This window comes from Strongylocentrotus purpuratus, unplaced genomic scaffold (genome assembly GCF_000002235.5).
Source record: "Strongylocentrotus purpuratus isolate Spur 01 unplaced genomic scaffold, Spur_5.0 spur5_scaffold_19, whole genome shotgun sequence".
Taxonomy (NCBI): domain Eukaryota; kingdom Metazoa; phylum Echinodermata; class Echinoidea; order Camarodonta; family Strongylocentrotidae; genus Strongylocentrotus; species Strongylocentrotus purpuratus.
In genome coordinates this window covers 8,924,636-8,936,609 of record NW_022145604.1, presented here as the reverse complement: position 1 = coordinate 8,936,609, position 11,974 = coordinate 8,924,636, and the positions used below count along the sequence as shown (strand labels likewise).

The 11,974-nt window shown below is 38.7% G+C and overlaps 1 protein-coding gene and 1 long non-coding RNA gene across 2 annotated transcripts; one reads left to right on the top strand and one right to left on the bottom strand.

Annotated features, from left to right (window-relative positions):
* The first annotated feature begins 56 nt into the window (after positions 1 to 56).
* Positions 57 to 4,276, top strand: LOC115926016. The gene is made up of 2 exons (XR_004064924.1): positions 57 to 3,344; positions 3,569 to 4,276. It is a non-coding gene; the product is annotated as an uncharacterized LOC115926016 (long non-coding RNA).
* Positions 4,277 to 4,483: 207 nt separating this feature from the next.
* LOC581954 (ficolin-1-like) lies at positions 4,484 to 10,093 on the bottom strand. Its single transcript, XM_030990892.1, has 5 exons — positions 10,061 to 10,093; positions 8,850 to 8,859; positions 6,959 to 7,110; positions 5,882 to 6,143; positions 4,484 to 4,927 (listed from the first exon to the last, which is right to left on the bottom strand). The coding sequence occupies exons 1-5, from the start codon at positions 10,091 to 10,093 to the stop codon at positions 4,539 to 4,541; spliced, it is 846 nt and encodes a 281-aa protein (XP_030846752.1). The 3' UTR covers positions 4,484 to 4,538.
* Positions 10,094 to 11,974: the final 1,881 nt, after the last annotated feature.

Sequence of the window (11,974 nt, the reverse complement as noted above, 5' to 3'; positions counted from 1 at the left end):
TGTGATTGATTTGGATCAATCGCAACTCTTTGTGAGACGGGGCTCTGGTATTTTGTTGTTGTCCAATCATCCATACTCTATATTTTTTTTCTCTCTCTCTCTCTTTCTCTCTCTCTCTCTCTCTCTCTCTCTCTCTCCTGTTTCTTTTGCTCTCCCTTTTATTCTATGACTCCTCATGTATTCTAGCTTCAATTTGTTATCTTGTACTACAGTCAAACCTGTCTACCTGTTCACTCAAGGCAAGGCAAACGGTGGCCTTTCTAAACAGGTTCTGCAACACACATATTTTTTTTCTTGAAGGAGACAAAATGCATGGACACTGTAGAAGGGTGGCCTTTATAGAGAGGTGGCCACTAAGACAGGTTTGACTGTATATTTATTAAATTATGAGTATGAGAATGGAAAAACAGGGCCTTCTGCATCAATCTTCAGATTTAAACCCCTCAAACAAAAGTTTGGAAACTCAAGTATTATCGATTATAATTCTCTTGACTTGGCATAATCAACACTATGTTTAGTATCATTAGAAAATGGGTTTATTATTCCTTTTCAGTCATGGAATGTGCAGTAGATCAAAATGAGGAGTAAGGTCAATAGTGAAAATTTGCAAATGCACAGCTCTTGTTCGACTGTGCATTCAAATTGCCCTAGTGTCTGGGCCGTTTCAACAGTTGTTAGCCTCAGCATGATGCTTCCCAAAGTTGATGACCAAACAGTAGCGAATCTTGCCTGACATATCACCACATTCCATGAATTGCAATGTCAGATTCTTAAAAGTTTGGCATTCATGGATGACCAGTTGGGAATAAAAGCCCCACTGTCATTTACAAAATCACACTCTTTTATGTCAAACAAAGGAGAGAGTGCTCTGCATATTACAATACCATTGCTTACCAAATCATTTTGCAACTTTTCACAATTCGACCCTGCCCCTTATTCTGATGTTCTAATCACTTCCTGGCCACAAAATCATAACAAATACAGAATTATTTTAATGATCATAATCATCCCTATGATAATGCCATGAGCTATAATTGATCCAACTTAAGTTTCCGAACTTGGTTTGATGGGTTTAGATAGTTACATCTTCAATAAACCTATTTTATTATAAAATTTATTTATTTATGCTTCACATTGTTTTGTACACATAACTTGATATGATGTTGTTTTATATTGAATAAGCATACATGTGTGTGAGTTTCAGTAAAGTTAAAATTTGCATTATTATTTAATCCTCACTTAGCTAGAGAACAGTACAGGACAATCTAGAGTATTATCTTCTATTTCCGAATATGTATTTATATACAAAGTACAACATAGTTTTGTATTTTTATACAAAGAGTTTATCTAGTAATAGTATAGGGCTGATTTATGTAGAAGCGGTAGCTTGGATTCACAGTGTCCTCTTCTCGTAGGTTTTTACCTTTGTGTGAAGGCTGAAGGAAAAATGTGAATTCTTTCAACGAGTCTACTTATGAGTGCGAGGATGCCCGGCCAAGTACCGATTTATACCTTTTGCTGATTTGGAGTCGTACAGGGTCCCGTCTCATAAAGAATTGTGGTTAATTCAAATTGACTGCAACTTTAATTGCAACTCTTTATATGAGAGATATCAACTTCAACACTGTATATAAGAAAGAGAGTAGATTGTATCTTTTCGATTGATTGGAGGATTTGCAGTGGATTGAGTTGCATCACAAGTTTTATGACATTCCCCTCATATCATGAACACTGAAATGTGATTTCAATTAAGTTTCAGGTCTTGTACACTTAACAAATGTGTAGAAAGTAAACAATAAAGGGGCTGTTTTCTTTCTATTTGTTGCAAAATTGAATAATATTGTTTATTTTGATCCCTTTTATTAGTTATGATCTGGGACAGATTGGAGGTGTGTTTGGGTTTACATTTTTAAGGGTGCTATGGGAATTTTGAGGGCAAAAAGATGATACAAACATATTAGGAAAGGGGAAGACCACCCTTGCAATAAAAGCAAATATGTGAAATGGGTCGTTGAAAGTTCTTGGAAAAATTAGGTTAAAAGTTAGATATGTCTGAGTTAAAATGTTATGTGTTAAAATGTAATGTTGTATTTGTATCTCTCCTCATGCTTTGGTAATTTTTTTCCCAGTCCCTTTTGTTTTCTTGCCAGGAATATATAACGTGTCATCTCTCAAATTGCCATTTTAAAATCAATCCATCCATCCCTCCTGTTGGTGCATGTGTCTTTTGCCAAAAGTAATCTGGATTTCTATTAACTTCTAAGACTAAAATCTCCCTCAGATATGATGAGGTAGACCGCAGCTTTTTTTTGTTGTCTTTTCAATGATGCGAGCATAACATTTTTTGTATTATACATGTATAAATCAAAGCTATTAGTAAGTGAATATGCATAGGACTGAAATGTCCTTTTGTATGTAATGTAATAATGTAATAATACGGCATTATCTGTTCCATATGGAACTCTTTGTTTGCTACGGGTCAAAATGGAGGACGGACACAGTATTACCGGTGCAAGTAGTCTATGTATGTTTGGATGGATGTTACAAGATGGTACATTGTCCATGTGAAGAAAATAAGTCAACTACCGTAAATCTACCGTGTATAAGACGCACCTGTGTATAAGACCAAAAACGAACAAAAACTCTCTTCCCTTCCAGTATGTAATTTATGCCGAGACACATGCAGAGACGGTCAAACACCACTAAAAAGTAGCATTTATGAGGACTCAAAATATCCTGAACCTGCCTTAGTTAAGACGCACACCCAACTTTCGATATTTTTTTTCCGGCGAAAAAAAGTGCGGCTTATACACGGAGACTTACCGTTTGCTGTCAAGTGTTTTTTTTTCCATTAGTTGGAATAGAGTTTATCTCGAGTGGTGTTAAGAAAGCAAAAGCCACTAAAAATTTGAATTCATTTTTTGTTGCAATGATTAAAGCATTCAAGCAGCGCATGAAAGATTTAAAGGAAATTATCTTTAAATTAACAACATATTAAGTAATGTAAAACCAACCCTGCAATTTGCATGTAGGGTTAGCCGAGTTTGTTTTATTTTATCATTATCATTGACAGGTCAAGTGAGAGTGATACTTCAAAATACATATGAGAATGTTCTCATTGTTTATTGCTGTTCTTTTGTAGAAAGCCTATAGCTTGTTATATGCCAAAGATATTCTACTTTGATAATATTATGCAAGTGCACTTTGCAGTTTAAGAGCATATTTGTGTTTGCTTGCTATTGATATGTGTACAGATTTGGGAGCTATTCGTTACAAAATTGTATGCTTATATTTAGAGAGATATATATTCCTGCCTTCGAATAGAAGTTTGAGTTCTAGGAAAGGTGAAAAAACAATTTACAAGTTTCTCATAATCTCCTCGTGAATTTGTACGAAATTGTTATCACCTGAAAAGGATTGTTCTTCAAACGCCCTCATATTCCAAATATGACAAGAAATAGATTTGGACCAAACTGTATATGCCACATGTGTAGTTCCAAGTGGGTCCCATGTACCCATTTCTGTGTGCCTCCAAACCGTTTTTTTTTCTTTTCTAGTTCTAGGAAAGGTGAAAAAACAATTTACAAGTTTCTCATAATCTCCTCGTGAATTTGTACGAAATTGTTATCACCTGAAAAGGATTGTTCTTCAAACGCCCTCATATTCCAAATATGACAAGAAATAGATTTGGACCAAACTGTATATGCCACATGTGTAGTTCCAAGTGGGTCCCATGTACCCATTTCTGTGTGCCTCCAAACCGTTTTTTTTTCTTTCTTATTGCTTGACCAGAATTAAACATTATATATATGGGCCGGCTCAAATGGTGAAACTTAAATGTATCTAGAATATTTCATATTGTTTTGCAAATTCATGATTTTGAGAAGCCTATTAGAACAAATGTACCAGAACATATTTTTATGAGAGAAGTGCTTTTTTATGTAAATGATTTGCATACATATGCACAAAAATCATTATATTTGGTGGTATTCACTTGAATGTACACATTATATAGTTATATATATATTTATATACACAATTTGTTGTGTTTGTGATAAGATTATGCTTTGAAATGTGTTACCTCTAGTAAATTGCATTTTGAATGGAGCATGTAGTTTTGTATTATTTCAATTGAAGACAAACTTATATGTATATCTTGAATTTGATGATCATATTTTTCTGTCAATGGAGTTGCTTATAAAATCACATTTTACATTAAAATGAGTAATTTTTCACGTTTCATATCAAATGAACAAATTAAAATTCCAAACATTTAGTTGATTGTGTCAGACTTACTTTGTTTATTGTTTGTTTTATTTTCAAATATCTTGAACATGGATAGGAATGTTCAAATCTTAAATATAAACTTGGCACCCCCCCCCTCTCCCTTCCCCCCCCCCCCCCCCCCCCCCCCCTCCCTTCCCCTTCCCCTTCCGGCCCCTTCCCTTCATTTCCCTTACCCTTCCTTTAGCACTAATTCCCTTTCCACTTCTCCGCTCACAATATTGACAACGTGGTTATAAGACTTCGGCATAGTCTCACAATCCTTCCAGCCTTGCTAACGCAGACAGCGGGCGGAGCTTCATTTCAGCTCGCTTGAGAGAGTAACGATGTCCTTTCCACGGCGACCAATTGACGCCCTGCGATGTCGCCTCGTGGGGCCCCGCAAGATAAAGACCATTGAGGGAGGTCGCATGGCATGCGTAGTACCACCAGCCCCCGAAGAACGTCGCCGCGCAGTTCCCTTCATGCGCGTCGTTGTCGCGGTCTTTCGTCGTGAAGGGTCGGTTGCTGTGCGACGTCAGACCATTGCCTTGATAATGATAGAGAGAGGGAGCGGGACAGGAAGAGAAAGGAGAAGAAAGTACACTTGATATCGATGAGATAATGAAAGAGTAGAGAAAAGAGAGACGAGCGAAAAGGTAATCATTTTACAATCTTGTGATCGAGGAGAACACAAACAGGCCCAGTGACATTAATATAGCTCACTCAAAACAAAAGAACGAAATCACGACATGATGTTATCTTTCTTTTCTTTTGTTGAGTCGAAGCAATCCTTATGCTACGTTTACACTATGTTCCCGGCGGCCACGGCAACCACGTTTCAGGCCACCGTGGACGAAACGGGATTGACGTGACACAACGCGGGGGACCGTATGGGCAAACGTGATAGGCCGTGATTGCCGTGGATACCGTGTCAGATTTTTAAACTGTCAAAAAATTTGCCACGGCAGTCACGGTGCGGATGAGAAACCTAGTAGGACGTGATAAACCGGGGTGAACGTAACAAAACGTGACAGTCCGTAATAGGCCGTAACAAAACTTGGGGGTGGTCCGTAGTGGGACGGTTTAAGCGCCCGGCACGCTACGGCGCGTTGCGTTCTACTACGGTCTGACACAACGCGAGGTCTCAGAATACCATGATTGCTATTGCTTGGGAGACCTTCTTTTTATACCGCCGGCACAAACGGGCTCCAAAGGTGCCCTGCGTCCACGTTTCATCCGTACAAAGCCTTGACATCAGAACGTGAAAAACGTGTCAGACCTTGATCAGAACGTGGGAAACGTGAGGGACCCCATCAGAACGTAACGGGCCGGGAGGGAACGTTCTGGCATCCGTGGTAGAACGCGGGCCGAACCGTAGTGCGCCTTGGAGCCTCCGGGACTCAGCATCCCCTTCCCCCTACGGCCCGTCACGGATACCGTGGTAGACCGTGAGAAAACTTGGCAAGACGTAACAAAACTTGAATCCAGAGATAAAATTGGTCTAAATCCCACGGCGCACTACGTTTCGGGCAAACGTGGCTGCCGTGGCCGCCGGGAACATAGTGTAAACGTAGCATGATTTATCTTCCACATGATCTTCCCCTCTAAAACATACCTGCATCCCCGGTGTAATGGCCCACCCTCAGCACGTAGTTGGTGTTTTCGTCGGAGAGGCGAAAGGTTCGATACTCGGCGTACCTCGTCTCCCGCTCGAAGTCCTCCAAATCTATGCGGAGTTGATAGAGCTTTTGACTGGCGATGCGACGAATTCTCTCGTTCCCAAGCCAGTGCTCGCCCGTCACCGAGCCGAAGCCATGTTTGTAAGCCGACCAGTCCCGGTCGAAATCAACACCGCCATCCAGACGCTTCTGAAACACCTGCGGAAGAATGATTGACTTATCTTTAGAAAGGTTCACTGTCTTTAAAAACGTGTTCTTTTTCCCTTCTTTTCCCCTTTTTTGTTTCTTTCTTCTTCTTCTTCCTCTTCTCTTTATTATCATGTTTGAATCATAGCTGCATGTAGCTCATTAAAGGTTCTTAAGAGGACTTGGGGCCTCTACCCCCTCTACAAAAACAAAATAAAAAATGATTAGGAATTAATTTATTAAAGCGAGACACATGGAGAAAATGAACCCAAGAAAATATATTCATCTGTAAAATAAAATCTTATTTTCCCTTTTAGCTTACTTTATACTTATTTGTTTCTTGAAGATGTCTTTGTACTTTCCCAAATTTTTCTTTTTTAAATCATGTCAGAAAAGAATGAGAGACCACGCCCTTAAAACTGCCAGGAAAAGTAGCGCACATGCATGTAAATGGCAAAAATTGCGCTGAATTAGTGCTGTATTGGTCTATTGCTTTCATATTTTTGATTAATATTGCAATCAAAATGACGCTTTGTATTCAAAGAGCACGTATACGTCTCTTTAGCCAGTTGCACATTAGGCGCCATTTTGAATGCGTTATTCCACGCGCTAATATAGCGCCCATTGAAAAACAAAAATGGTGCACATCCATTTATTATTCGATGCAAAGTTCGCATTGTTTATGTTGCAGTCACCCTGTGTACGATATCAGTCACACAAGGTACGTCTAAGACCGTCAGTCAGTCAGTCACTGACGCAGTGTTACGTCAGTGAAATAACGCAGTGTTGCGTCAGCGAAATAACGCCTCGTGTGCAATTGGCCTTACCGTCCATCCTCCTCTATCTGTCTCCATATCACAGTACACGAAGAAAGGGTCGTCGCAGTCGTCAGGATAGATGGCGTAGCGACCACTTACGTTACGACCTGACTCTTGGATATCTGCGCAGTCACGTGGTTTCCACTCGGCACTGGATATCACTACATAATGATATCAAGGGATGGATGAAAAATATAGTTAAATGGTAGAATTGTAACAAATAATTATTTTTATCACACGGGCACCTCTTTTCAATCGATATTTAATAATGCACCCGAAAGAATATTAAGAGAGAGAGAGGGAGAGAGAGAGAGAGAGAGAGAGAGAGAGAGAAAAAGAAAGAACCATAAATTGATAATATAAATAATATAAATGAATTAAATAATTACATCAATAAGGAAATAAATACATAGGGAGAAATAAAAGTGAGAAAAAAGGAAACGTAAGAAGAAATTAATCTTCCTAGATCCCCCTCCCCGCTTTTTTGTTCGTCCTAGTTAGACCCCTTCTACTTTCCATGACTGAACCCCTACTGATCTTTACAATCATTTCTTTAATGACCTAGTAACGCTGTGCCTATATATTCCATGTATAATCATATTGATTCATCTTAGTATCACTTAAATGCTTCCTAAATAACTCTCTCGACATCACGCAGTCAGTAGACATACCATAATCTCTTCTTACTTTGAAATAGGAAATAACTTTTTTTTTCAAGTATGATATTAATAAAGATAAACGATAATGATTAAGGTAGTGATAATTGATTGGGTGGGCAGATTACGATGGTGATCATGTTGAGATGGAATAGAAGAGAGGAAAGATAGGATGGAGGAAATGGCAAAATGGTTGTTACAACTAATTTCTTACCCCTCTCACCTATTCTCTCGAGCAATTCTTGTGACGTCATCATACTTCTTCGAGCTGCTGTAATCAAACTTTCTACCCCTTGAATCGTTAGACTATCTCCTTGTAAAGATCGCATCATCTGCAAGAGAATAATAAATGAGAATAGGGCTCCGTATATTAAAAAGAGTTGCAATTGATCCAACAACATGGTGGCCTGTACTTCAACAGAAGAGAAGAAGAAGAAGAAGAAGAAGAAGAAGAAGAAGAAGAAGAAGAAGAAGAAGAAGAAGAAGAAATCAATCGCAAGTCCTCTAATCAATCGCAAGTTTGCAGTCTCCTATCTCTTATAAAGGCCTACATAGTTGCGATCGATACCAATCCTTAATAAGTTGCGAATGATATCAACTCTTTGAAAGACGGGGCACAGGTCAAATTTCGTTTGGCATTTAACCGACGGTGCCTATAATGTTTGCTTCCGATATAATTTATAACTGGTCCGGCACTTTTTATCATTATAATCTGTTCTTATAAAGCGCCTAACCAATTACAACGCAAACGGCCGAGGCGCTTTTTAAGTATGACATATGTACCCCGGTCACTGGATTAAATTCTGCACTTTAGAGTGCACTCTTGTCGTCTTACCACACAATAACGGAGTTTACAGATACAATCTGCGCATGGGCAGATAAAGGTCATTTGTACCAAAGTGGTAAAACCCACAGAGATGAATACTGGATATGCGCTCATGAATGTTATGTAACATTATTCATTTATGCACTAACGGTACATTCTATGATACGCAGGTGGAAGTATTCTTTTCAAGAGGTCAAACAAAAGGAATTCATGAAGCACATCTAGGACTTTGGCAGTTTTTATTCTAAGATGCTCAAAGTGGAACTTTTCCATGTGTAAAAGATCTGTGGATATTTGGGGTCATATTTTGTACCATGTGCTATCTGTAAACTCCCTTATTGGGGAGCATTTCAGCCAGTCGCCTTTTATTTTTAGAGGCGCGTACTATAATCCAATCACACTGACTTTCCCATCCTACCATCGAGCACCTGGGTGGAGAGGAGCAAGAAAGTTAAAATGCCTTACATAAAGGACATAATACGTAACGTACCGATGCTCTTACCCATGACCTTTGCGTCCCCAGCCAAAGCGATTTGCTTCTGTGACATTTGGTTCCAAGCTGTATTTCCGGATATATAGGGTACCGGTAATGATTGCAAATTAAGTTTAGATTTGGTAAAAGGCGTACTGATGAATCTCGGGTTGGCGTTAGGACTACTCTAAAAAGACATTGTCTCCTGCTTATCTCTCATAAACCTCTACAAAAATATTGTTCAAGTAAAAATAGATAAGCTTATTAATAAAGGGGCCTCGTTACACCTTCTGATTTGGGTACTGAACTTAAGCCCTTAACAATTTATCAGAAAAAAATACAAAAATTGACTTGGGGTGGGCTATATTTTACATGGGAATTTATCAATTCCACATTGTCCACGACAGAGCAGACCGAATTCTGATTCCCTCAGGTTGTGATGTTGTTATTGTATGTTATACCTCAGAAATACTGTGACAGTGAAGCCGAGCAGCATCTTAATCAAGGAGGAATCTACCCCCCAATTATTGTTATCATTAAAATTATTATATTATAGAAAAAGGGTATCTAATGACAACAATGAAGTTTATTGAAGGAATTCGAATGACACAAAATAGTCTCATACGATATACGTTGTTGACATCATTGTTTAAAAAATTATAATGGGCCTGTTTACTTTAGGTTTATGCTAACTTCTTGAGAGAAAAAAATCCTCTTAACTCAAATGCTTTATAAAAGCTTGTCATAAACAGCGACAACTACAGAATGAGCGGTAAATTCCATCTATAGAGTAGTGTTCATGCAAAGCAAATGAATCGTTTTCACCAGCGGTTTTGGAGAGAATTAAAAGCATGCACAAACTTAAATATTTAGCGTGGAGGTGTTGTGGTATAGTGGTCTATTAAACTGACCCTCAATCCTAGGGTTGAGGGTTTGAATCTGAGCTCGGCATTTACGTCCTTCCATTAATCCACATTTGCAACTCTCCACCCAGGTGTAAATGGGTACCTTGCAATTGCTGGGGTAATAATAATTGCAGAATCTTCAGGATTAACAATACTGGTACTGATGAGGCTTCCCTATGTTAACAAAAATTTAAAACATGTCTTTACCAGTTATTCCACTATTCCAGAGTCAAAAAATAATATAAAGCTTACCTGGCTGCCAGCATTGGTCCTAGCGGCCGCCATATTTAGTGTACTCTCTGCAGCGACCGCTCTCAAAAACACAAAGGCGACGTACAACATCCGACTTAAAGCAATTTCGATGCATTTCCAGTTGCAGTTCATTATTTGAGGATACCGATAAATACCAACTAGTGTCAAGAAAGTTCAGCTTGCATTAATAAACCATTCAAGCAAAAATAAGCTTTGTCACTTTAACTTAGGAGGTATTGGATCACATGCAGTTTTCACGAGTTTTACGAGTTCGTGTGAAGAAGAAGGAAAAAAATCGCTTAAAGTTTTGTTTTCATGAAGTGTATAGTTTTGGAACTTCAATATTATTAGTCATGGATGAGTATGTCAATATAATTTTGAAGTGTGAACTCGAAGTGAAAGTGTAAACGAGGGTTTAGTACTACCATGGGTATTGCACGTATTGGAAGTGGTTTGTATTATGCATAAGTACTTGAGGGAAAACTGTTTGACTGTATTCACAGGATATCTATTTTATATCTCCGACGCTCCCTAAAACACTTTTTATCTTTTTTAAAACGTTCCTTCCATCCTCTATCTTATTAATTTATCTCCAACTTTTCAATACGATGATCTATTCAAATGAATTGTTATTGTGTTATTTCCTTCCTTCTTTCATCCCTATCTTATTTATTTCTTTTCCACCTTTTTTTTCTTCTTCATAATTCACTTTAACCTTATATTGGATTGAAGATTGGCATTTTTGTTACATAGAATGCGGACGCTGGTTAAGAATTGGTTTTTATATAATTACTTGATTTGTGTGTGTGTGTGATTTTATTCTTTGCTCTTTTGTCTATTTTTATCATTCATTGAATTGCGCTTACACAATGTTGTCTACTCTTACCTCTCTCTCTCTCTCTCTCTCTCTCTCTCTTCTCTCTCTCTCTCTCTCTCTCTCTCACTCTCTCTCTTCTCTTTCTCTCTCTCTGTCTCTCTTCTCTTTCTCTCTCTCTGTCTCTCTCTGTCTCTCTCTCTCTATCTCGATTCCTAGCTATGTCTTACACACTTACGCACGCACACACAAACTTACACACAAACACACACACACGCCCATGTTCTTTCTCTATCCTCTCTCTCTATCTCTCTCTATTTCCCCTCCCTCTGTCTCTCTCTCTCTCTTTCTTATTTTCTATTCCTTGCAAGTGAATCAGAGAAGAACAAAATTCCCGTCATCAATCTATACAATTACATGTTTGAGATGCCGATAGATGTAAAATTTGTCCCCCCCCCCCCCCCAGAAAAAAAAAAATTATTCTCTGAATATCAAAAAAGGAGAATTGAGTCATGTTCAGTACAAATTTGTTGTCATTGCATCTGACTCATATTTGCATACATTCGCAATTACTCATAATTGTTCCACTCTCCCCTGTAACGCTTTTTTTGACCGAGGGGAATTACCCCCATCGGCCCGGCGGAAGTTTAGTACACACGCAAAGAGTCACAGTCCAGACAGGCTTGTCGGTGTGGTAGACAGGGCGAACTCTCAATGACCAGATGAGGCAGGTACCCCCGTTAAATATCTCAGCCAAACTGACCCCACACCGACCCTGGACAACTAGGGATAATGTAAAAGTAAAGGGTAATGTAAAGATTGTTTCACAAAGACTAAGATTGACTTTAAGTTGGACTTAACTATGGCAGGCCATTCTTGCCACTGGTTGCTCTCACCATCGATCATTCAATTATGATCTACAGATATTTTTTTCCTTCAATAATGAACTATCAAAAAATATAATTTCTGTAGATTTGTGACCATGATGTGTACGTCCCTTGAGAGAAAATAGTGGCATGAACGGCCTGCCATAGTTAAGTCCAACTTAAAGTCGGTCTTAGTCTTCGAGAAACACTCCCATTGGTGTCCTTCATGGCATC